Genomic DNA, 27,787 nt, shown 5'->3' on the forward strand with positions numbered 1-27,787 from the left:
GCAGTTTTTCAATAGACAAAAAACTGTTGTTATAACCTTTATAACAACAGTTTATTATTGCAAAATTTTATTTCTATAAAAAATTTTTCAAAAATTTTATTTCTATAGAAAATTTCTCCAAAATTGTACTTCTATAGAAAATTTTTCCAAAATTGTATTTGTTAAATTTTATTTCTATAGAAAATTATGTCAACATTTTATTTCTTTAGAAAAAATTTCCAAAAGTTTATTTTTATAGAAAAATTTTCCAAAATTTTATTTCTATAGAGAATTCAAGTATATACCTCTTATTTGATAATTAATTTGTATTATATTATTTTTTTTAAATTTTATTAAAGCTACAATAATAAAAAAACTTTTATAAGTTTATTTTGTTGAAAGTTATTTTTTATTGTTCATTAGCAGTTAAAAAACCGTTTAAATAATGTGCCATTCAGACTATCAATGTATCTATATGTGTGATCAAACGGTGGCTATAAGTAAGAAATCGATAAAAAATTGAATATAAATTATGATTTGGCAAACATCTGGGATTTGCGACAAACATGTTACATGTTCTCCGTCCAAAAATAACATTTGGTTTGAGGTGATCATATTCCTTCTTTGGGTGCACCATGGCTTGTTTCTAATCACCAACAATATAAAATTTTAACTTTTAAAGATTTTTAATTGGTCACAATTTAAAATAAAAAGCTGCAGGAAGATGATATTTTCTGAACAAAACATCAATGCAACGATGTTCTGGGTAACTCATTCCCAAATTTTATCCAATAAACTAATAAGAATATTCTTCTCTTCGAATATGTTCACAAAAATCCTTGAAACATTATCATTATTTTTCATTAATTTATTTCTTTTTAAGTTTTTGTAATACAGAATCCTTGGGTAGATATTTGTTTAATTACCTAAGATATTTACATACATTTTCAAAATACTTCAAAATAAAATTACATTTTTAATAGTTTCCATTTTTTTTCTTTTTTCAAAAAATATTTAGTTCAGAAATAAAAATGTTATTAAAAAAAACTATCGTGTTAAATATTCTCTCTAAGGGCAGATGAAATGAAATCTATGCCAAATTTTTTTTATAAAATATTATTACTATTAATTATCAACCATAAAATGTACAAAACTTAATTAACCCAAAATTGTTGTTTCAAATCAAATTATTATTTTTTTAAACAAACATAATATTCTTTTGTCATAAGTACATAATACTTTTATAGTCTATAGAATTTATGCTAATGTATATAAACTATTTTCAGATACATTATTAGAGTGTAATTGATAATGTTCTTCAACCATTTCTTGCAAAGATTTTTCAAATCTGAATACATCCCTCATTTCGTTATTCAAACGGCAGACTACACCGGCCGATGAAATATTCCAATTCCAACAGATTAGATCACAGTGTAGAATTTTTAGATCTTCACGCAATGATATTAAATTCTAAATAATGACAAAATACAAAAAAAAAAAAAAAATAAATAATAAAAAAATGTATAAACTCATCATACATTGAAAATTAAAACAAGTAGTTCAAAGTGTTAAGAAGCTTAAAAATACAAAATGTTAACGAAAATAGCTCTAATTTCTCTAAAATTAAAAAAAATAGGTTCTTAACAGGCTGCAATGAAGAGGTGATCGCCGAAACTGAGGTCTATTTTGAAGGAGTACTACCAAAATGGTATCAAAAAATTGTAGCGCTCTTGAAGGGAACTATGTTGAATAATAAAAATGAATTTTGACAAAAAAATGTGTTTTTCTTTGTTAGACCGGAGACTTATCAGCCAACCTCTTAAGCATGCGAAACTCTCGTATGTAGAAACTTTCTACACGCTCACAAAAAATCGCTTCTGTAACATATACTCCCAAACATATTTTGCTTCAAGCATATACATTTTTGGGTATTGCCCAAACATTTATATGTTTGATCTCTTCCAATATATAATATGTTTGAAAGCATATTGGTCTAAACAATATATGTTTGGGTAGTCTAAGTTCCAAACATTTTGTATTTTTGCATCCAAATTCAATAATGTTGTCTTCCAAAACAACAATATGTTATTATATGAATATGTTATTATTGGAAGCATTTTGCACCCAAAATTATTATATGCTTAAAAAAAAATTCTCAAAATTTTATTTATTTATTTATATATTTACAATCATAATGAATTATGAAAATAAACAGGTAATATAGGTGCTGACAACATAGGTTTTCGACCTGAATGCTCAAAATTTTGTTTCTGCCCAATTGTATATTCCCCCACATCTTTCGCACTTCCACGAGATTTTTTAGTTCTTAGCACCTTTTTCTGTAATACAAACATTGTAGAAGAAATTATTCAATTGTATGATTTTTTTTATTTTAATTTTACCTTTTGCCGGACGGGGATTCGAACAGCGGACCACACAGTTTGTAAGGATCAAAGAAGTAGCTGATCAATTGCCCAAGGAAAAATAAAATGTTAATTTTGTAATAACAAGCAACAACCACCAACTTAATTCAATATCGCTCCCTGTTAAATAGCGCTCCAAGCTACTAAACACATATATGTTTATAGGCTATTTCTAAATTAATATATGTTTGCATCCAAGCATATTATATTTACAAACATTTTATGTCCCAAACATAATATGTTCTAACATATTAACATATATGTCCCAAACATGTTATGCTAGTTTATGAACATTATATGCTTGCACTCAAAAATATTGTGTTTAAAAATTTGTGTTCCAAACATATAATGTTTATAGCCAAACATATGAAAAACAGTCTTTTTCAACCGTGTACAGAAAATTTCGACGAAATTTTATTTCTATACAAAATATCGTCGAAATTATATTTCTGTAATTATATTTCGTAATTTTTTTTTTAATTTAAATTTCCGTCGAATTTATATTTCTATATAAAATTTGGTCGCATTTTTATTTCGATATGAAATATTTTATTTCTAGTCTTTTTTTATTTTTTTTTAATTTTATTTCTATAGAAAATATCATCGAAATTTTTTGTAAAAAATTTCGTCGAATTTTATTTTTGTAGATGATTTGGTCAAATTGTTTTCTATGGAAAATTTCGTCGAACGAGTTTCTATGAAAAATTTTATCGATTTTTTTCTATGAAAAATTTCGTAAAAAAATTGACGAATTTTTTCTATGGAAAATTTCGTCAAAAATTTGTCAAATTTTTCCTATTACTGTCGTAAAAAAATTGTCAAATTTTTTCTATGGAAAATGTCGTCAAAAAAAAAATTGTCGAATTTTTTCTATGGAAAATTTCGTCAAAAATTTGTCAAATTTTTCCTATGGAAAATTTCGTCAACATTTTGTCGAATATTTTCTATGAAAAATTTCTTCAAATTTGTATGTCTATAGAAAATATCGATGAATATATTTATATAAATTCTAAAGAATTTGTCCTTACCATAGCCACTGTATAATCAATAGAATTAATTTCTTGACCTTTGATTATAACCAAATGCATAGATCCTTCGCTATTGAGATTTACAAATTTTATTACTTTTTCTTTAAGGTATTCAGCTGAAGCAAAATCCAATTTTTGTTTAACATCCACCACGCCTACTTCATACTCTAGTATCTAGAAGAAGAAAAATTAATCAAATGATTTCTTTAATATTAATCTCAATTTCCATTTCTTTTTTCTTCAAACTCTAACCTTTTCATTACATAGCCATATTTGTGGTTTGGCACTACTATATAAGATATAGGATATATTTGCTACTATTCCACATAGTATACCATATTCAAGGCTCCAGAACATTGCTGGTATAAGGGTAGCAATAAAGGGGAATAGATCTTTTTCTACAAAAATTTTAAATAATAATTAATAAAACATTGGTAGAATGAAAAAATAATGACATAAACTCAAAGACTTTTTAAGCCTCATGTAGAAGATAAAAAATCCTTGTATCATTTAAATAAATTAATATTTTAATAGAATTTAATTATGTGCTAATAGAGATAAGATAGGATAAGATAAGATTTTTTGGAAATAATTCTTTATTCTTTAACTCTATTTGCTTTTATATACTTACTCTTGGCTTTCCATGTATCCCTTACTTTGTCCAATTCCACTAGGGAAATCATAGCGGCTATTATAATAGAGGCCAATGTACATTTAGGAATAAAATAAAATGTTTTAGTTAGAAAAGCTAAGGCCAATAACACCAAAGCTCCCGTAACAGCCCCACCCAAAGGGGTCTTAACTCCACTGGCATTATTAACAGCAGTCCTTGTAAATGAGCCAGTGACAGGCATCGAAGACACAAAACTACCCATAATGTTGCACATGCCCAATGCAATCATTTCTTGTGAAGCATTAACGATTTTTCCTTTTGCTAAAACAACAATATTCGAAGATTACAAAAAAAGTTCAAATAGACATAAATTCCTTAAAAAGTCACTCACAAAATGCTTTTGCTATAGCCACAATCTCTAATATCGCTACCATGGGTATTGAGGCTAATGAAGCTCCTACGGTATTAATCATCTCAGCAAAGGAAACATCTGTGCCATTTACATTCGTACTAAATGGTGGTGGGCGGAATGGTGGTAAGCCTGCAGTTATATTTCCAGTAACTCTAAATGGTTGAACACCATCAAGACTAAGGCCATAGGCCAAGGATGTTCCAATGATAACTGCCAATGCATTACGAGATAACGATATATATTTCCATATAATACGATTACCATAGGGTATATCTTTGGTTTTCTAGCCAAACGCATTTCAGTTAATTTTGAATTAGAATAAAATTAAAGCTCAAATTCTACCTTCATAAGGAATAAAAATACTAAAGATGATACACCCAAGGCTGCATCATACCATCCAATTGAAGTCAAGTGTGTAAAAAAATGTTTCCATGCTGGTATCAAATCATTTGAGGGACCTGTAACGAATCGAAATAAAAACTTTTAAGACCGAACAGACTTATGGCCACATATCCTGCAGAATGTGTTCATTTTAATCAGCAAATATGCAGGTGACATCTTCGGATGTCATCTCGAGTCCAACACGCTTCGAGGCAGTTCGAATTTTCTTTCTAAACCTAAAACTAAGCACATTCCTAGAGACAGGTGCACCGTTGTGAAGGAATCTTGGTTCGTTTTTCTTCTTCGATTTCACCCTGAAACCATGTTTCAAGAGCAAAATGTTATTTTTGCACATTGACCATGTTGTTTTTGCCAGTGACCGTGTACATACAGGGGCGATTATGTTATGGTCCTTTCAAAATTATTATAACAACGATTCTATTCAATGCCATTAAATCGGTTCGATACAGTTCATTTCAATTAAGTTCGCTTCAATTCAGTTTAATACAAATCATTGCAAACTAATTTCATTCGTTTCACTTCATTTAAATTAATATAAATTTAATTGAATCAATTAAATGTCAGTTTATTTTAAATTGAATTATAATCAATTTAATCCCATTCAATTAAAAAGTTGATTGAAATTTAAAACGTAATAAATAAAAAAATAACTTATACAATTAATTTTTTATTCAAATTAAAAAATAAAGTTAAAGTATATAAGTGACTGCAAATTTTTAAGTTTTTAATAAAAATATTAATTATCCCAATTATTAATTTAATTAAATAGAAAAACATTGTTAATTAAAACTATAATCGAAAATTTTGCTTGGAAATAATTAGTTTATATATACATAAAATTTAATAATTCATTAAAAAAAATCCAACTAAAGTTCCAATCGGAAAATTCATAGAAAAGTTTTAACCTCTTATGACATTACAAAAAAATTAAAAATATTTATCTAAATATAAAATAATATATATATTAATACGCTACACTTTTTTTTGGGTACATATTGTTGGCGCGGGACGTGGTGTTGTGGGGTAAATTTGGTATCAAACGACACTAACTTTCAAAAATATAAAAATCCCAAATTCATTCGAATTTGAATGACTGCCTTATTTCGAATGGGTTTTCGATCGATATACAAGAACAGAACATTAATATTTTGTTGTCGAGTAGCAAACGAACGTATGCAATATGTGTCAATAAAAAAGTAAAAACTTTGTTAAAATTTAAATAAATTCTCAGGCCAAAAAATTGAAAATACTCATCTTTGACAATCAATGTATGTATTCTCATACACACAAAACGAAATTTCAAAAATACAAAAAAAAAATGATTCGAATTCGAGTGAACGTTTTTCTTTTGAATGGGGTTTCGTTCCATATACAGGAACAGGACATAACTAAAGCTAAGTGTGTAAATTCTTTGATATGTGGATATAGGATTCGCTAGAGTTCCATATCATCTAGGACCTTTATACCACCCGTTAAAGGCTTACAATGCACTCGAGTTTCGAGTGCCGGGAAGGCTAGTTATAAATAAATACCCACAAGTACAAACAATAATTTATTACCTCACACTCAAAAAAAAATTAGCCCTTTTGGCTATTTCAGTAAAGCCAAATTAACTTTAATTTTATGGAATTATGTTTATTTCATGGAATTATGTTTGGAAAAAGTTTCCTTAACTCTAATAACTTTTTGCGTGCGTTTATTAATTTAACTAAAAACGGGAAAAAATATACACAAATAAATCATGAAGACTAATTAAATTCGTACTTCTCACAAAATAATTCATTGTTTCTTCAAATTTGTAAATTTTAATCTCATCTTAAACATTGTATGACACTAAAATTCTTGCAATTTTGAACTAAATTTTGTTTTGTTTCCTTCAAATTGCAAAATTTTCTTTAACAAGTGAAATAAATTAATTATGTCTTATAAATGTTCTTAAATTTCTCGAAAAACATTTACTCTTTTTGGTGATATTGTAATACACTGAAACAACAGTGAACCCACCAGGAAGAAAACTTTCGGTTAATTTTAGAAAATTTTGAATATTTGTAGAAAATTTTAACTAAACAGTATAACAAACGTTGGCATCACGCCGATGTCATAAAAATAAGTAAATATTTTTCGACAAATACAAATTTTGTGGAAGACACGAATTTAGTTAATCTTTATGCTTCATTTGAGTATATTTTTTTCCTCGGGTTTAGTTAATTTAACTAACGTACACAAAAAAGTATTAGAGTAAAGAAAACTTTCTCCAAACATAATATTTCTATGAACTAAAATAAAGTTAAATTGGCTTTAGTGAAATAGAGAGTTCACTTTTTTTTGAGTGTACTGTTTAGTTTTTATACCCTGCGCCACACTGTGGAACAGGGTATTATAAGTTAGTGCATATGTTTGTAACACCCAGAAGGAGACGAGATAGACACATGGTGTCTTTGGCAATAATGCTCAGGGTGGGTCCCTGAGTCGATATAACCATGTCCGTCTGTCCGTCTGTCCGTCCGTCCGTCTGTCTGTGAACACATTTTTGTGAACAACGTCTAGGTCGCAATTTAAGTCCAATCGCCTTCAAATTTCCTAATTTGGGTCATAATAGAACCCTATTGATTTTGGAAGAAATCGGTTCAGATTTAGATATAGCTCCCATATATATCTTTCGCACGATATGCACTAATATGGACCCAGCAGCCAGAGTTTTATACCGATTAGCTTGAAATTTTGTACAAATATAACACTTAGTCGTATAGTCAAGTGTGCAAAATTTGATTGAAATCGGTTCAGATTTAGATATAGCTCCCATATATATCTTTCGCCCGATATGGACTTATATGGCCCCAGAAGCCAGATTTTTGGCCGAATTTGGTTGAAATTTTGCACTAGGAGTACAATTAGTAGTATAGTCAAGTCTGCAAAATTTGATTAAAATCGGTTCAGATGTAGATATAGCTCCCATATATATCTTTCTCCCGATATTGACTAATATGGTCCTAAAAGCCAGAGTTTTGGCCCAATTTGGTTGAAATTTTGCACAGGGAGTAGATTTAGCATTGTAGCTATGCGTGCCAAATTTGGTTAAAATCGATTCAGATTTAGATTTAGCTCCCATATATATATTTCGCCCGATATGGACTTATATGGCCCCAGAAGCCAGATTTTTACCCTAATTTGCTTAAAATTTTGCACAAGAAGAACAATTAGTACTATAGTCAAGTGTTTTTTTAAATCGGTTCAGATTTAGATATAGCTCACATATATATGTTTTTCTGATTTCGACAAAAATGGTCAAAATACCAACATTTTCCTTGTAAAATCGCCACTGCTTAGTCGAAAAGTTGTATAAATTACTCTAATTTTCCTAAACTTCTAACACGTATATATCATAAATAAACTTTTGCGAAGTTTCCTTAAAATTGCTTCAGATTTAAATGTTTCCCATATTGTTTTACTAACATTGTGTTCCACCCTAGTGCATTAGCTGACTTAAATTTTGAGTCTATAGATTTTGTAGAAGTCTATCAAATTCTGTCCAGATCGAGTGATATTTAAATGTATGTATTTGGGACAAACCTTTATATAGGCCCCAACACATTTGACGTATGTGATATGGTATCGAAAATTTAGATCTATAAAGTGGTGCAGGGTATAATATAGTCGGCCTCGCCCGACTTTAGACTTTCCTTACTTGTTTTTTTCTAAAAAAATCTAAAGTTTCTAAAATTAATCAAAATTTCCTGGTCGGTTCACAGTTTTTTCAGTGGATTTAAAAAATTAATTGAGGTTCGCGACCAATTAAATCAAGTGTATTTTATATTACTATTTAATTCTGTGAACGGTACTATGATTTACGTGATTGAAGCAATTTCAATTAAAAAATAATTGGATCAATTAATTTCGTCATTGAGTCAGAATTCTTTCTGTGTACATACTTGCCATTCCAAAGAGATTATTAATTTGGGCGCTTCCAATTGTAGTCGCCGCAGCAATTGTAAATCCTAAAATTAAAGAGTTTTAAAACAATTTTAATAGATGTATTTCATATAATAATATCATAAAAATGGAAATTACCTGTTATGACGGGTATGGAAATAAAACGAACTAAAACTCCAAGATTTAATAGACCCATAAGCAATATTAAACAACCAGCAAGGAAACAAATGAGAGCAGCATAGTCAGGACTTTGTATTGCATATGGATGAACCATAAGTGCCATAATTGCTGTCGTTGCTATAAAAATTGAAAAATATATATTAATTGGTTTTAAATCTCGAAAATTCTTCAAAATTAATGAGTTCATCTTTCAATTCGATCATATGTTGTATCCTTAGTGTTATTTCTCGCTTCTTTGGCTCGGAATCAATGCCAAAATATTTAAAGTAAAGACAAAAAATTGAACTTTTGTAAGCTTGTTTTTGGAGTAAAGAGCAAACGCTTTATAAAAACTTCAACTATGAGATACGTTTATATTCTATTTTTTTTTGCATGTATTTGGTATTTTTGCCATAAGTGTGTTATATGATAATTGCCCTTAAGGACAATCTCTAATGAAAAAAGGGAACAATGAAACGTTCCCCATTTGCTTTATCACAATCACGGTTGCCACACGAGCCAAAAAAAATTTAGCAAATTTTGGAGAAAAACTAAAAAATGTAATCTATTTCTATAGGAAATGTTGTCAACATTTTATTTCTATAGAAAATTTTGTCAAAATTTTATCTCTATAGAAAATTTTATAAAATTCTTATTTCTATAGAAAATGTTGTCAAAATTTTATTTCTATTCAAAATGTTGTCAAAATGTTATTGCTATGGAAAATTTTGTCAAAATTCTATTTCTATAGAAAATTTGATCAAAAACTTATTTCTATAGAAAATTTAGTCAAAGTTCTATTTCTATTATTGTTGTTTTTAATTTCAGCTTAAAACCATGCATTGACTAAACTACAAGTGTAGCTTAACCAACAGAGGAAAAGTATAGTTGTCAAATTTATTTGGGCAAAGCCTTATAGACCGCAAGATGGTTGGATGTACAGCTGTTTCGGAATTACCACATTCCTCATCAGCATCCTCTACTTGCAGCAAAACTATCAACCAATTATCAGAATAAATTCGGGTAATTCACTCAACCCAAAGTGAACTACACTTGAACCTTCCGTAAAAAGGTTTGATAGTCGGCTACTGCCTAAACAAATTTGCAAGCATATCTCTTTTCCTTTGCCAAAATCAAGTCATCGATTGGAATTAGAGGTGAGCACGTGACACGAAATTGTCGTGACTCACGAAAATTTTCATGACTCACGCGTGATTCGTGAGTCACGCTGATGGTAACGACGTGAGTGTGCGTGAGCGTGATTAACCAAACAAATGTTGTGCGTGAGCGTGAACCCCGAAAATAGTACCTTCGTGAGTGAGCGTGAGTAACGAATTTCGGAAAAACACGCTCACGAAAATAATCCCGCTTACGAACATAAAATGCTTACGAATTCAATTCATATATAATTTTAGTGACATCTAAAGTGTTAAAAGTTTTATAACGCTCTCGATTTTAATCATACTCATATTTTCAGTCAGGTTCTATAGGTAAATTACTCATAAAATGATTCGTTAGACACGACATTTTTCGTGAGTCACGATATTTTTCGTGAGTCACGATATTTTTCGTGAGTCACGACATTTAAAATATTTTCGTGCGTGAGTACAAATTTTCTTTTCGTGAGCGTGAGTCCTACCAAAAATATCGTGCGTGAGTGTGCGTGAATAAGATTTCTCCGTCGTGAGTGTGCGTGAGTAAAATATTAATCACGTGCACACCTCTAATTTGAATGTAGTTGGCTGGGTTTGTTTTTAAGCGTGCTTCCTCTATCTTCATTCGTTTTGTTTGTTATTGTTGGTTTCTCTTCAATCATTATTGTTGTTTTTGATTTCAGCTTAAAACCATGCATTGACTAAACTACAAGTATAGGTAACAAACAAAGGAAAAGTATTTCTATTTCTATAGAAAATTTGGTCAAAATTTTATTTCTATATAAAATGTTTGTGAAAAATTTATTTCTATAGAAAAATTTTATGAAAATTTTATTTCTACAGAAAATTTTGTTAAAATTCTTTTTCTATAGAAAATTTTGTCAAAATTCTATTTATAACATATAGAAAATTTTGTTAAAATTATATTTCTGTAGAAATTTTTGTCAAAATTCTATTTCCATAGAAAATTTTGTTAAAATTCGTTTTCTATAGAAAATATTGTCAAAATTTATTTCTGAAGAAAAGTATTGTGAAAAATTTATTTCTATAGAAAATTCTTGTGAAAATTTTATTTCTACAGAATATTTTTGAGAAAATTTTCTATAGCAAATTTTTGTGAAAATTTTATTTATACAGAAAATTTTATTTCTAAAAAAATTTTTGTAAAAATTTTATTTCTAAAAAAATTTTTGTAAAAATTTTATTTCTATAGAAATTTTTTGTGAAAATTTTATTTCTATAAAAAAAATGTAAACATTTTATTTCTATAGAAATTTTTTGTGAAAATTTTATTTACATAGAAATTTTTTGTGAAAATTTTATTTCTATAGAAAATTTTTGTGAAAATTGTATTTCTATAGAAAATTTTGTCAATATTTTATTTCTATAGAAAATGTTTGAAAAATTTTATGTCTATAGAAAATTTTGTCAAAATTTTATTGCTATTAAAAATTTGTGAAATGCATCTTGATTGGAGAGGAATATTTTGCAAAATCTACCATAATATCGAGAGTTCTACCAATTCTACCAAACAGTAAAAAATCTATCATTTTTGGTAGAATTCTACCAACTGCGGCAACCGTGACCACAATGGTTTAAGTGGCAGAAATTCAATCTATATAACCTATTGAGCATATCATAGATAATGGGAAATTATTTAAAATTGTCGCATTTTCAAAAAGTCGAAATATAGATTTACCCAAATTTCCAAATAAAATAATAATAAATAATCTCGACAATAAGAAAACATATTTGTTTAAAATATGTTGAACTTCTGTTTAGATTTCCAAAAGACATACATAATTTAGGGGCACTCACCTATGGTGACATCCTTGCATGATCCAAATATTATATATGTAAAACATCCCATAAATGCTGAATATAATCCATATTGAGGCTCTAAACCAGCTACTACTCCATATGCTATAGCCTAAATTGAAATTTAGCAATAAAGACAAAAATATAATAATAAAATAAATTTAAATAATTATATAGCAGTAAATATATTTACCTGAGGTATTGTTGTAAGACCAACTGTAAAACCAGCTATAAAATCTTGTAATAAATATGAGACCTCATATTTCGGTAGCCATGAGATAATGGGTAATTTTTTTGTGATTGCTGAAAGTCTACAACCATTATGAAGGCTATCCTTTATGAAATTTCCAATGTTGGGAAAATGTTCTTTGTACAATTGGCTATCTGTATAAAAAAATACAAAAACAAAAATGTGAATGACTTTTAAAAATGTTAGTAATGTTTGAGCGATTAAATTAATCAAACCATTAATTTATGACATTCATTCAATAATAAAAGATTGTTGTTATGCTATAAACTCTAAATATAGTTAAGGAAATCCCCTGTCTACAGAACTTCTGTTGATTGTATTTAGATGTTTGTAGTTATATTGTGACCTAGCCTACCAAATATTTGATAAAAGAAATCAAATCAATTATTAAATAATTTGGTGAAAACAATTAAAAATATTTTGTATTATTAGTAATAATGACACTTAATAATTGAACTAAAAATTAAAGTTTCAAATAAATCGAAAAATTTTAAAAATATATATATTTTTTTATTTTCATCAATTAATATTTTTTTGTCAAAAAAATCAAAAAACGTTCCGCCTTTAACTCTTGAACTAAATAATTAATTTCAAATGAATCGAGAAAATTAAAAAACTATATTTTTTTATTAATATCAATTAATAATTTTTGCCAAAATTTGAAAAAAGGTGAACCCACTATGAAAGAAAATGTAGGTTTATTTTAGAAAAAAATTAACTAAAAAATGTTAATGCTTTTTCTCAAATAGTACAAAATTTATTAAAAATTATACAATTTATTATTTATGTACTTAAGAAAATTTATTTTTGAAGGAATTCTCTTTTTAAGGAAGAAATTGGAATTTTTAAATGTCTTTAGACAGACGCAAGTTACGTAAAATATTTAATTTCAATTTAGAGATTATGAACATAATTTAAATAAAAATTACTCATTTTAGAAAAAAAAATTAACTATTTTGTACGAATTTCAAGTTTATTAATATTATGTACTTCATTTGTATAAAACTCTTTCTCATTTTAGTTCATATCATTAAAATAATCAAAAATATTAAAAAATAAGGAAAATTATGCCACTTTTGCAAAATAAAAAAATCATCTAAAATTCATGACTTTTACCTGATGGCTGTAATCAAAGGGCCAAAATTCTTATTACAAAATTTGCAAACTTTTATTTCTATAGAAAATTTTGCCAAAATATTATTTCTTTGCAAAAATTTGGCAAAATTTTATTTATATAGAAAATTTTGTTAAAATTTTATTTCTATAGAAAATTTTGTTAAAATTTCATTTCCATAGAAAATTGGCTCCATCACTACACTCCTGAGTCCAATCGACAGTCGGCTGAGTGGACAGCGACCGGTGAACCGTCTCCGAAGCGTGGAAAGACTCAAAAGTCCGCTTGTATAGTAATGGCCTCTGTTTTTTGGGATGCGCATGGAATAATTTTTATCGATTATCTTGAGAAGGGAAAAACCATCAACAGTGACTATTATATGGCGTTATTGGAGCGTTTGAAGGTCGAAATCGCGACAAAACGGCCCCATATGAAAAAGAAAAAAGTGTTGTTCCACCAAGACAACGCACCGTGCCACATGTCATTGAGAACGATGGCAAAAATTCATGAATTGGGCTTCGAATTACTTCCCCACCAACCGTATTCTCGAGATCTGGCCCCCAGCGACTTTTTCTTGTTCTCACACCTCAAAAGGATGCTCGCAGAGAAAAAATTTGGCTGCAATGAAGAGGTGATCGCCGAAACTGAGGCCTAATTTGAGGCAAAACCGAAGGAGTACTACCAAAATGGTGTCAAAAAATTGGAAGGTCGTTATAATCGTTGTATCGCTCTTGAAGGGAACTATGTTGAATAATAAAAACGAATTTTGACAAAAAAAATGTGTTTCTCTTTGTTAGACCGGGGAATTATCAGCCAACCTGTTATATACTACTGTGGGCGAAAAGTAAGGTGAATTTGTTTATAAAATGAAAAATATGTATTTCAATCCAAATAGTCTCATGCTGATAAGATTCACTTGTGCCCACGAAACATGACAAATAGTCCCTTTCCGGTATAATCATCTACCTCTTCTTCGATTCAACTTTTATCTTTTCAATCGACTCGAAATGCGTTCCCCGGAGTGGTCTCTTGAGTTTTTATGTGCACAAGGCTTATTAACTAGATTCTCTTTGAAATGTCATTAAAAGTCCTGCCAATTCCCTCGAATTTTAAATTTTAAAATTATCCTTACTTTTAGCCCACAGTTGTATACGAAATAAAAAATACACATAAATAATTCCACCAATAGTTGATTAAAAATAAATCAATAAAAATATAAAAAAAATGATCTGCCCTTTTTTAACTATAATAAAAATATAAAGTAACCAAATATTAAAATGAACAATATTTTAAACATTTTTTCTTAAGGTAAAATAAATAAATTATTACCATCAATTTGTCACATAGACAATAAATATTGATTTTAACAATTAAGGAATAAAAATAACGAATGGCAAAAAAAACGTCATGAAAAATAGGTCATTGATCGAATTTTCGATAAAATGAGAAATAAAACAAGGTATTGCATTTTCATTGCAATGGACACTACATTTGATGTCCACCAAAATGTGACTAGACCGCAATGCGAGAATCATGATATTTTGTTTCAATATTGACATTCACGAAATGCATACCGTTATAAAACAAAAACCCCACCTTGGAATATGTGAAAATATTACAAATTCCACCTGTAATTGTATTTTGTTTACGTAGGTTTCAGGCATCTGTTATTATTTTGGGCAAATACAAACAAATATTGGTTGGAAAAAAATTAAACCAATGGAATTAATTGCACATTAAAATGTGATTTTTATAACATAAAAGCCTACTAAGTAAAGGCATATGTATTCAAGGCAATTTGTTTTTCATCATATTAAATAAAACAAGTATATACGGCCGTAAGTTCGGCCAGGCCGAATCTTATGTACCCTCCACCATGGATTGCGTCCAAAACCAAATCTCGGGATCGGTTTATATGGGGGCTATATATAATTATGGGCTGATATGAACCAATACCTGCATGGTTGTTAGAGACCATATACTAACACCACGTACTAAATTTCAATCAGATCGGATGAATTTTGCTTATCCACCGGAGGTCAAATCTGGGGATGGGTTTATAGGGGGGCTATATATAATTATGGACTGATATGAACCAATTCCTGCATGGTTGTTGGATACCATATACTAACATCACGTACCAAATTTCAACCGAATCGAATGAATTTTGCTCTTCCAAGGGCTCCGGAGGTCAAATCTAGGGATCGGTTTATATGGGGGCTATATATAATTATGGACCGATTTCGACCAATTTTTGCATAATTATTAGAGACCATATAGTACCACCATGTACCAAATTTCATGCTGATCGGATGACATTTGCTTCTCTTAAAGGCTCCGCAAATCAAATCGGGGGATCGGTTTATATGGGGGCTATATATAATTATTGACCGATGTGGACCAATTTTTGCATAGATGTTAGAGATCATATACTAACACCATGTACCAAATTTCAGCCGGATCGGATGAAATTTTCTTCTCTTAGAGGCTCCGCAAGCCAAATCTGGGGATCGGTTTATATGGGGGCTATATATAGTTATAGACCGATGTGGACCAATTTTTTCATAGATGTTAGAGATCATATACTAACACCATGTACCAAATTTCAGCCGGATCGGATGAAATTTTCTTCTCTTAGAGGCTCCGCAAGCCAAATCTGAGGATCGGTTTATATGGGGGCTATATATAATTATGGATCGATGTGGACCAATTTTTGCATGGTTGTTAAAGAATATATACTAACACCATGTACCAAATTTCAGCCGGATCGGATGAAATTTGCTTCTCTTAGAGGCTCCGAAAGCCAAATCGGGGGATCGGTTTATATGGGGGCTATATATAATTATGGACCGATGTGGACCAATTTTTGCATGATTGTTTTAGAGTATATACTAATACCATGTACCAAATTTCAGCCGGATCGGATGAAATTTGCTTCTCTTAGAGGGTCTGCAAGCCAAATTTGGGGATCCGTTTATATGGGGGCTATACGTAAAAGTGGACCGATATGGCCCATTTGCAATACCATCTGACCTACATCAATAACAACTACTTGTGCCAAGTTTCAAGTCGATAGCTTGTTTCGTTCGGAAGTTAGCGTGATTTCAACAGACGAACGGACGGGCATGCTCAGATCGACTCAGAATTTCACCACGACCCAGAATATATATACTTTATGGGGTCTTAGAGCAATATTTCGATGTCTTACAAACGGAATGACAAAGTTAATATACCGCCATTCTATGGTGGAGGGTATAAAAATTAATATAAAGAAATAATAAAGCAAAATCTCCAAAATAAGTCTTAACCTAGATTTGAAGCATTTTTATCTTTAATAAAAAAATGGATTTAACGAAATGTTGGGTGCAAATTTCAAAAATTCCTGTCCTAAATTTTTTGCAAAAAAAAAATTCAAGAAAAGGGTTTTAACTTTCTTTAATTAAAATTTGTCCTTATTATTGTATATATTTCGTATCAACAAATGTTTCAAATTAGGTTAAATTTTTTGTTGTTGCTCAAACATTTCCTCAAATTGCTATAACAATTTTTAGTAGTTAATTCCATTATAATTACTTTACAAATGAAATATAATTTTGACAATTTTTTTCTCACATCAACTTCCTGTTGCAATGTAATGGCAAAAATTTGATAAGATCGTTAATGAATTTGATGAAAATATTGACTCTTGAATTTTACAAAACAAGCAAACCTTTCCATTTTGATAGAGAGTAAAGCTTAGCAATGAAATACATTAACATTATTTTTAGATAAATCGAAAGAGAGAGTTATTCCACAAACATTTTGCTTAAAGCGGGATCCTCTATCATTCCGATCTATTTCGATACACTTCTTTTGGACAAGTTCTAGAAAATACGCTATTTTGTCGTTTTAAGTAAAAACTTCAATTTTAGACAATTAAATGTCTCAAAAAAATAGAAAACTAATAAAAAAAAATAAAAACTTGTAATGAAATATGCTCGCAAAGAAAAACAAGTAAGGAATGTCTATAGTCGGGCGGGGCCGACTATATTATACCCTGCACCACTTTGTAGATCTAAATTTTCGATACCATATCACATCCGTCAAATGCGTTGGGGGCTATATATAAATGTTTGTCCCAAATACATACATTTAAATATCACTCGATCTGGACAGAATTTAATAGACTTCTACAAAATCTATAGACTCAAAATTTAAGTCGGCTAATGCACTAGGGTGGAACACAATGTTAGTAAAAAAATATGGGAAACATTTAAATCTGAAGCAATTTTAAGGAAACTTCGCAAAAGTTTATTTATGATTTATCGCTCGATATATATGTATTAGAAGTTTAGGAAAATTATTGTCATTTTTACAACTTTTCGACTAAGCAGTGGCGATTTTACAAGGAAAATGTTGGTATTTTGACCATTTTTGTCGAAATCAGAAAAACATATATATGGGAGCTATATCTAAATCTGAACCGATTTCAAACAAATTTGGCACTCATAGCTACTCCCTGTGCAAAATTTCAACTAAACCGGAGTTTAACATTGGTCTCTGTGGTCATATGAGTGTAAATCGGGCGAAAGCTATATATGGGAGCTATATCTAAATCTGAACCGATTTCAACCAAATTTGGCACGCATAGCTACAATGCTAATTCTACTCCCTGTGGAAAATTTCAATTAAATCGGAGTAAAAGATTGGCCACTGTGGTCATATGAGTGTAAATCGGGCGAACGATATATATGGGAGCTATATCTAATTCTGAACCGATTTCTATAAAATTTGGCACACTTGACTACACTACTAATTGTACTGAAAATTTTCAACCAAATTGGGGTAAAACTCGGGCTTCTGGGACCGTATTAGTCCATATCGGGCGAAAGATATATATGGGAGCTATATCTAAATCTGAACCTATTTCTTCCAAAATCAATAGGGTTCTATTCTGAGCCAAAACACATACTTGTGCCAAATTTGAAGTCGATTGGACTAAAACTGCGATCTAGACTTTGATTACAAAAATGTGTTCACTGACAGACGGACAGACACACATGGCTATATCGACTCAGGAGCCCACCCTGAGCATTTTTGCCAAAGACACCATGTGTCTATTTCGTCTCCTTGTGGGTGTTGCAAACATATGCACTAACTTATAATACCCTGTTCCACAGTGTGGCGCAGGGTATAAAAACGTTTGGAAAACGTGTACCGAAAACGTTTTTCTTTTGTTAGTGTTTTTTGAATTGCTTCGAAAATTGTACACTTTTATCACCAAAAAAATTCGTTTGTTACAAATTTTTTATTTATTCAATAAAAAAGTTATTTTTGAACCAACAACACACATTTTACAGTTCATAGTAAAAATTTAATACAGTAGAATGTAATGTTGAACATTTTTTCTGAATCTTCCGACCATATTTGGAATATGTGTAAAACAAAAAAAAAACTTTGGTCGAAGCAGGGATCGAACCCACGACCTTGGCATGCAAGTCGGACGTAGCAACCAAATGATCCACGGTGCCCAACTAAATGTATTTTTCTGTTAAGTAAAGTTTGTTTAATCGGCTCGTGGGCGCCGCAAGCTATGCTATATAAATATAACGTACACTGAAAAAAAAGCATACTAGGTTCCAAAGATTTTGTCTTTACTTTAAAAAATTTGGCAGTGATTCCGAGCCAAAGAAGCGGAGAATACAATTAAGGATACTTTTAAGACACAATTCTCTTTTAAATTTGGGTTTTGTGTACTTGCTTCTAGGAAGCAAATTTTAATTTTTCGCTTTCTCAGCTTTTTTTCTTCATATGCTATCAAAGTCCTTTAAAAACGAGTTAACGGCAACTTTATTTGCCAAATTAGGACTCGGCTTCCAGTAGAAATTATGCTATGTTTGAAGTAAAAAACTTCTTTAAAATAAAGTTTTGAAAAACATGTCCTATATTTGAACGATTTTTTGCTTTGTAGTCAAGATGCAAAAAGACAACAAATTTAAAGACAATTTCATTAAATTTAAAGAATTTTTCTGAATTATTAAAGTCAAGTTGACCTTCGCCTATAAATTTTTTCTTTCATGTTAAGGTACCCATTTTTAAGTCAAATCACTTAATTATAAGGACAATATGACTTCATTGAAAAGTTTATCGACTTTTGGACAAGGAAAATAACTCTATTTTAGAGAAATGCGTCTTCTATGCTAAGCAAAATTTGTATTTGTATTTTAAAGACATGAAATCTTTGACCTCACGACAATATTTTTTTCAGTGTATATGGGTAATTGTCTATTGATGACAATAACGGCTACATAGCTCAGTGGATAGTGTGTTAGCTTACAAATTGCATGGTCCGCGGTTCGATTCTCCGCCCAGGCGAAAGGTAAAAAAAATTTAAAATTTATAAAATCGTATAATTTCTTCTACATTGTTTGTATTGCAGAAAAAGATGCTAAGAACTAAAAAACCTCGTGGAAGTGAGAAAGATGTGAGGGAAAAAGCTATTATGAAATTGGTTTTACATCCTAGAAAAGAATAAATGTTTATCACAAACTTTTCTTCAAAATACACTTCCCTTCAGCGAAAAGCAAATGAGAAACGAACTTTTCTTCAAAATACACTTCCCTTCAGCGAAAAGCAAGTGAGAAACGAACTTTTGTTTGTCTAAAATTTCGTTTGGGAGGAAAGAATAATTTTTGTGCGTGTACATTTCAAATTTCACCCCCGCTGGTATTTGAAGCTGTGCCGTTTGACTTTTCACTTTCAAGGAAGTTCTTTTGAGAGGGGTTTGCAAATTACGAGAATTATCAATTTTTTGTTAATTTTAAACGAAAAGAATACAGTTATCCAAAAGTGTGTGCTATAAATAACAAAGTAAAAACGATGTATAAAATAAAAACAACAATCTTTGGATAAAATATCAAATAGCGTGAGATTTGAACCTGCGTCCCTCAAATGGGCGGTGTTGAAGAAGAACCACGCCCACTTTCCGCAAAATCAGAAATTCTTTTCCGTTCCTGTATTCTTGTAATCAAAGTACAGGTCTTATATATGTTTCAATCGTTTCGAAATTGGCGTTAGCCACGACCTAGGCTTTGATTACAAGTATACTGCTACAGACCGACAGACAGACGATCAAACAGATGGACAGCGATAAATCGAATCAGTGAGCCATTATTAGTGGATTAAAACAAATCGTACAACAAAAGTAACACATTGCACATGATTTTTAATGACATTAGAGCAGAGCTTCCCAAGCCAATTTGCTTCGCGCCCCCAAAAAATTTATCAATTTCGTTGCGCCCCCCAACCTAAAACAATTTTTTTACCCAAACAAACAGAAATAAATTTTAACAAAAGCTGAAAGTATGATTAACAATAATTAATTAAATAATTAAAAATAAAAATGTTAATCAATATTAATATAAAAGAGTTGATCAATTAGTGGGAAATTTTGACAGATATTTTAACTAAAAGTGACGAAAATGGTTTCAAAATGTTTAAAATGTGTGAATACAAAAGTGGGTACTGGTTCTGATATTTTAGCAAGAAATTTAGCCGTTGCAAGGAAAGTGAACGACTAATAATGGAAAACATACAACAAATTATAGAATTGCATGTAACTTATATTCTTTTCTCACTGTGGTTATAAATAAACATTTGGAAATGTATGCTCTTTTGTAGTATGTCATTGATGTTTTGTTGAACCTAACAATTAGTGTTGTTTTATCAAATTTAATGATACAAAACCTGCTCAAACAAAAATGACGCTGCGCCCCCCTGGAACCTCGTGGTGCCCCCCTAGGGGGGCGCGCTCCCCTATTTGGGAAGCTCTGCATTAGAGTGATACTCGTTGATTCAAAAAGTTGCAGTTCAATAAAAATTTCACCGGTTTTTTAGTTGCCACTAAAATAAAGAATCCATCCTTGTTTTAATATTTAGAATAATTTTCGATTTTTTTCTTAAAAAAAAATCATTTAATACTACTATTTTTCTATATTACTTAATAACGTAATGCAATCACGTTTATCAATCATGCCAAAAAAAATCTACCAAAATTTTATGAAAATTTTACCAAAAATCTACCAAACAAAAATAATAATCTTAATTTTGAATTTTTTGATCAAATTTTTGTGGTATGTGACAAAAAAGGTTATTTCTTCGAATGAAGAATATATTATAATATTATTAAAGAATTTAGGGAAATTTACTACTCCTACCAGAAGGGAGAGCTACTCACAATGGACTTTTTTTATTCCAATGGAAAATTATGTCAAAATTTTATTGTTATAGACAATTTTATCAAATTTTTAGTTCTATAGAAAATTTTGTCACAGTTTATAGTAAATGTTATCAATATTTTAGTTCTATAGAAAATTTTGTCACAATTTTATTTCTACACCCAAAAAAAGTGAACCCACCCTGGAAGAAAATGTAGGTTTATTTTAGAAAATTTTAACTAAAATAGTTTTCTAATTGCAACATGTTACAAATAAGTTAATAATTTTTGTCAAATTGAAGAAAATTTTTTTAAAAAATAATTAATTTTTTTCTGTTGTTTAAGAAAAAATGTTTAAAATGTGTGAATATGTTGAAAGAAAAAATTGGATTTAAAAATTGCTAAAATGTCTTTAGCGCTGTACGAAGTTCGAGACAGGTACAATTTTAGTAAAATTTACTTATTTGAGAGATATATGAACTCAATTTAAGCAAAATTCTGCCATTTTAGGAAAATATGAAATATTTTATTTTTTAGTTTGTATACAAGTTTTTTCTTCATTTTTAGTTCACGTCATTAAAGCTGGCAAAAAATTATTCAAATAGGGAACATTTATACATATTGTGAAAAATTTAACTAAAATCAACTAATCTTCATGAATTAAAATAAAGTTCAGTTGGCATTAGAGCCCCTTTTTTCTGGGTGTATGGCAAATTCTGATTTCTTTGGAAAATTTTGTCAAAACTTTGTTTCTAGAGAGAATTTTGTCAAAATTTTATTTATATAGAAAATTTTGACAAAATTTTATTTCTATAGAAAATTTTGTCAAAATTTTATTTCTATAGAACATTTTGTCAAAATTTTATTTCTATAGAAAATGTTGGCAAAATTTTATGTGATAATTTTATTTTTAAATTTGACAAAATTCCCTCTAGAAACCAAATTTTAACAAAATTTTTTATAAAGGGTGGTTAAATTGTAAGGGCCGATGTTGAATGTGAACCACACCTAAACGCCAAGTTTTTTTCCGAATTTTATTTGACATTTCTCTATTTCAGACTTACTCAATTTGAACCATCGGGAGATACACAATCCAACAACGTGTTAAAGTTATCCAGATGATGTGGATGATCAATTTTCGAAGAAAATCATCTTCAGTTATGAGGCACATTTTCACCTCAGTGGAATCGTCAATAAACAGAATTGCCGCATTTGGGCGAATGAGAATCCAAGAGTGATTGTCGAAAAACCAATGCACCCACAAAGAGTGACTGTTTGGTGCGGTTTATGGGCTGGCGGCATCATCGGGCCGTATTTTTTCCAAAATGAGGCCGGTCAGGCAGTTACTGTGAATGGTGTTCGCTATCGTGAGATGATAACGAACTTTTTATGGCCCGAATTGGAAGATATGGATATGGACGATATGTGGTTTCAGCAGGACGGTGCCACTTGCCACACAGCTAACGAAACAATGGCTCTTTTGAGAAACAAATTCAATCGCCGCGTAATGGCGATGTCAATTGGCCGCCAAGATCATGTGAATTGACACCGTTGGACTTTTTTCTTTGGGGTTATTTGAAAGAAAAGGTGTACGTCGATAAGCCAGCAAAAATTCAAGAGATAAAGGATGAGATAATTCGGCACATTAACGGCATAGAACCTCCATTATGCCTCAGCGTCATCGAAAATTTGGACCATCGGATGGAAGTGTGCCACCGAGGTCGCGGCGCCCATTTGGCCGATATTTTGTTCCATACATAATTGAATAATACCAATATATGATAATAAAATAATATTACAATAATTTCCTAAATAGTTTGTGTTTTATTCAAAATCAACATCGGCCCTTGAAATTTTAACCACCCTTTATATACATTTCGACAAAATTGTCCATAGAAATAAAATGTTGACAAAAATTCCATAGAAATAAAATGTGGACAAAATTTTCTATAGAAATAAAAATTTGACAACATTTTATATAGAAATAAAAAAAAATTCTATAGAAAATTTTGTGAAAATTTTATTTCTATAGAAAATTTTGTCAACATTTAATTTCTATGGAATTTTTGTCAAAATTTTATTTCTATAGAAAATTTTGTCAAAATTTTATTTCAATATAGGTTAGGTTAGGTTAGGTGGCAGCCCGATGTATTAAGCTCACTTAGACTAATCAGTCCATTGTGATACCACATTGGTGAACTTCTCTCTTATCACTGAGTGCTGCCCGATTCCATGTTAAGCTCAATGACAAGGGACCTCCTTTTTATAGCCGAGTCCGAACGGCGTTCCACATTGCAGTGAAACCAATTAGAGAAACCCTCAGAAATGTCACTAGCATTTTGTCAAAATTTTCTATATATAGAAAATTTTGTCAAAATTTTATTTCTATGGAATTTTTGTTAAAATTTTATTTCTATAGAAAATTTTGTCAAAATTTTATTTCTATAGAAATTTTGTCAACATTTTATTTCTATAGAAAATTTTGTCAAAATGTTATTTCTATAGAAAATGTTGTCAACATTTTATTTCTATAGAAAATTTTGTCAACATTTTATTTCTATGGAAAATTTTGTCAAAATGTTATTTCTATAGAAAATTTTGTTAACATTTTATTTCTATAGAATTTTTGTCAAAATTTTATTTCTATGGAAAATTTTGTCAAAACTTTATTTCTATGGAAAATTTTGTCAAAAATTTATTTCTATGGAAAATGTTGTCAAAATTTTATTTCTATGGAAAATTTTGTCAAAAATTTATTTCTATGGAAAATGTTGTCAAAATTGTATTTCTATAGAAAATTTTGTCAATATTTTATTTCAATGGATAATTTTGTCAACATTTTATTTCTATAGGAAATTTTGTTAACATTTTATTTCTATAGAATTTTTGTCAAAATTTTATTTCTATGGAAAATTTTGTCAAAATTTTATTTCTATAGAAAGTTTTGTCGACATTTTATTTCTATGGAATTTTTGTCAAAATTTTATTTCTATGGAAAATTTTGTCAAAACTTTATTTCTATGGAAAATTTTGTCAAAATTTTATTTCTATGGAAAATTTTGTCAATATTTTATTTCAATGGAAAATTTTGTCAAAATTTTATTTCTATGGAAAATTTTGTCAATATTTTATTTCAATGGAAAATTTTGTCAAAATTTTATTGCTATATAAAATTTTAATTGAAGCACTGTATTTTCTTTCTTCTTCTGTAGATATCGATTTTAATTATGCACGTACTCTGTGTTACAAACCCATATCCAATTCAAGCATTTTAATTTAAAAAAAAATTGTTAAAATAGTTTAATAGTCGATAACATTTTTCTTGTTTGTAATAATGTTTTGTCTTTAAATCGCAGTTTATATTTATTTAAAATTGAATTGAATGAATTAAATTCACATTGTTGTAAATTGAACAACTAACATCACAAAATGCATTAATTAAAATTAAAATTTCACTTTATTTATTGCTTTTTTTTTTGCTTATTTAATTTTGCAACGTTTTTTATGATAATTCTCTCTAAAAATGTTTCTTGTAATTACTCAGTTTACGAACCATCAATATCAGATGTATCTGTAATGTTTCCCGATGGTGTTGCTCTTCTCTGCATTTTATCGGCCAACATTCTTGGCAATAGCAAACACCTCAAAAAGAATAAATATTTATTGCACACCAAATCTACAGTGAGTTATTATTACAAAATTCAATTTTAAGAAAAAATAAACTCTCCCGATCGATTCGTAATATTCTCCCGCCTCCAGCTAGCAGCAAGCTACTAAAGACCGTAAGTAAAAAGCATGTTAATATAAAGACTGGCATTGACATTATTCGTAAAATTCTCCTAGTCTCAAAACAGTGCACAGTGTTTCCAATTCAAATGTTTGAAACACTAATCTTTTAATTAAAATAAAAATCAATCGCAAAAATTAATTGCATCAATAATTTTTTTAATTGGCGTTGGCGATTGATTTCTCTGTTGACACTTTTCTGAGCGTTATTATTATATGATCATAATAATTATATTTTTTTTTTAACTAGGGATGTTATTTAAAGATTTAACAAATTGTTTTTGTCTTCTTTTTAGACATAAAAAATTTGTTAGTAGAAACAGCAGAAAAGTCTGCTAAAACAGCAAACAGTCTGCAGAAAAGGGGAAAGCAGTCTGCTGTCTCCATATAGCAGATTGTTTACTCTTTCACCAAAAAAAAAAATGCTAAAATAGAAACTTATATTGACATTTTTCTAAGCGTTATTATTATTATATGATCATTAAATTATATATATATATATATATATATATATATATATTTTAACTTTGGATGTTATTTAAAGATTTATTTCGAACAAATTGTTTTTGTCTTCATTTTTACACCCAAAGAAAGAAATTTATTAGTAGAAACAGTAGAAAAGTCTGCTAAAACAGCATAAAGTCTGCTGGAAAAGGGAAAGCAGTCACTATTTGATGAAATATCATATTTTAGTTTGGCTGAAACAAATAAAAATATCAACTTAGGGCTGTCTTAACACAATTGAAATAATATTTTGTAGTATAGTGTTTGGCCAAAAATCTGAATATTTATCAAATTGAGGCATAACAGCAAACAGAATGTTTGCTGATCGCATTTAGGAGCTTGTAAGTATATAACAGTGCAAAAATATACCAAAAATTACTTTTGTTTCTTAAGTATGCTTTGGGGAAAATTTATAACCTAAAAATTTTATAAATTATTTTTCGTTAGATCCTGAAATACAAAAAATATATAACAACGGCTGTTTTTAGTAGAACTTTTTCTATGAGTGTAAGAATGGCTTCCATATTTTAATAATTTTCTGGTTACACAGAAAAACTCAGTTGTAAAACTGATGCTCAAATTAACTTATATTTAGCGCACAATTTTTAATTTTATTTTGTTTATTTTTTAAATTTTGAAAGTAATTTTCCCTAGCCCAATAAATTTTTCTTTATTCCAACTATGTCTCAAAAATTTTATGAACTAAATGCTAGTAAAATTTCAAATAAGCAAAATAAGTTTTTCGTACACTTCCCAAAAACAGTAAGAATGAAATAAAGCGTTGCTAAAATGATAATTATCTAGCGCCTAAGATTTTTTCTTTATTTTTAGTTCATTTTTGCTTTTCGAGAAAGATGCATTTCGTAAATGGTAGTTGAAAATCCAAAATGTCAGAAAATTGTCGTTAATTTAAATAATCTCAATAAACTAATCTCTTCCAATAAACTAGTTTACTTTTTTTCTGTGTAATACTAGCAAAATTCTCACTTTGCGACCTAAATTTCTGACGATTTTAGAACAATTTTTATTGTTTGTTCGATGTCTGCTCTAAAAACGAGTTTTTCCCGATTACTTTTTTAATTCGAGTATTTGCAATATTTTACAAAAATAAAAAAAGTATTTTATAAAAAATATATTTGTTATTATTATTTCAATTAATAGAAATAAAAAATAAATAAAAAAAAAATATTTTTTTTTATTGTTTGTTCGATGTCTGCTCCAAAAACCAGCTTTTTCACGATCACTTTTTTTTAATTCGAGTATTTGTAATATTTTATAAAAATAAAAATAAAAAAATATTTTATAAAAAATATATATATTTGTTATTATTATTTCAATATAAATAAAAACATAAATAGAAATAAATAAAAAAATTAACATAGATTTTTTACATTTCTTACCACTGTGCAGCAAATTTAAATGATCATTCATTATTAAAATATACTCCAACTACAGTTAGGGTTTGTTGAAAAACATTTTAAAATAGCCAGCATTCATTAATTCCCGATGCCCACCGACGAACCTGATACAGCGATTTCTATGACTGTTACTATATTTATGCGAGAGCCATTTGAACAAAGTAACATGACATATTCATATCACTAATATCGTTCGCCTTTCCTTAATTTAATATTTTTTAAACTATTCCTAATGGGAACTATGTATATTAACCGGGAACTCGTTCACGAGCGATACTAATAAAGAATACGTCTGGTTTCTTGAATTTGTCTCAGGAACGTTTGTCTCTTGTTTATTTCCAAAATGAAACAAAGAGGAGAGCATTTAGCAAAACACATACTGTATTAGCGTTTTGTTTAAAAAATGAAAGTTAGTTCTAGCCAAGAGTGCGGTAAAGAAATATGAGAGAGTGAGAGAAAGAAATTTAAAAAAGCTTATCGAGAAAAGCTGTTTCGATTGATAATGGGATGTATGCACGGAAGAAAGTAAAGTTTTTGTTTTAATATTAGACCTTTTAGTTATTGGATGGGCTATTCACTGTATGCGTTATCGACTTTTGATGT

The 27,787-nt window shown here is 29.3% G+C and overlaps 1 protein-coding gene and 1 long non-coding RNA gene across 3 annotated transcripts; both read right to left on the minus strand.

The window, feature by feature from the left end:
• Positions 1-1,043: 1,043 nt before the first annotated feature.
• LOC142239574 (sodium-independent sulfate anion transporter) lies at positions 1,044-27,502 on the minus strand. 2 transcript variants are annotated; one of them, XM_075311367.1, is made up of 11 exons: positions 27,167-27,502; positions 12,112-12,302; positions 11,919-12,030; positions 8,926-9,084; positions 8,787-8,852; positions 4,798-4,913; positions 4,435-4,738; positions 4,062-4,364; positions 3,683-3,828; positions 3,431-3,604; positions 1,044-1,449 (listed from the first exon to the last, which is right to left on the minus strand). In XM_075311367.1, the coding sequence occupies exons 1-11, from the start codon at positions 27,195-27,197 to the stop codon at positions 1,237-1,239; spliced, it is 1,815 nt and encodes a 604-aa protein (XP_075167482.1). In that variant the 5' UTR covers positions 27,198-27,502; the 3' UTR covers positions 1,044-1,236. The 2 variants fall into 2 exon arrangements, with proteins under 2 accessions (XP_075167482.1, XP_075167481.1); XM_075311366.1 differs by lacking the exon at positions 27,167-27,502 and adding an exon at positions 25,030-25,240.
• LOC142240510 (uncharacterized) lies at positions 2,141-2,439 on the minus strand. Its single transcript, XR_012723298.1, has 2 exons — positions 2,382-2,439; positions 2,141-2,318 (listed from the first exon to the last, which is right to left on the minus strand). It is a non-coding gene; the product is annotated as an uncharacterized LOC142240510 (long non-coding RNA).
• Positions 27,503-27,787: the final 285 nt, after the last annotated feature.

The sequence above is a fragment of the Haematobia irritans genome, chromosome 5 (genome assembly GCF_050003625.1).
Source record: "Haematobia irritans isolate KBUSLIRL chromosome 5, ASM5000362v1, whole genome shotgun sequence".
Lineage (NCBI taxonomy): Eukaryota > Metazoa > Arthropoda > Insecta > Diptera > Muscidae > Haematobia > Haematobia irritans.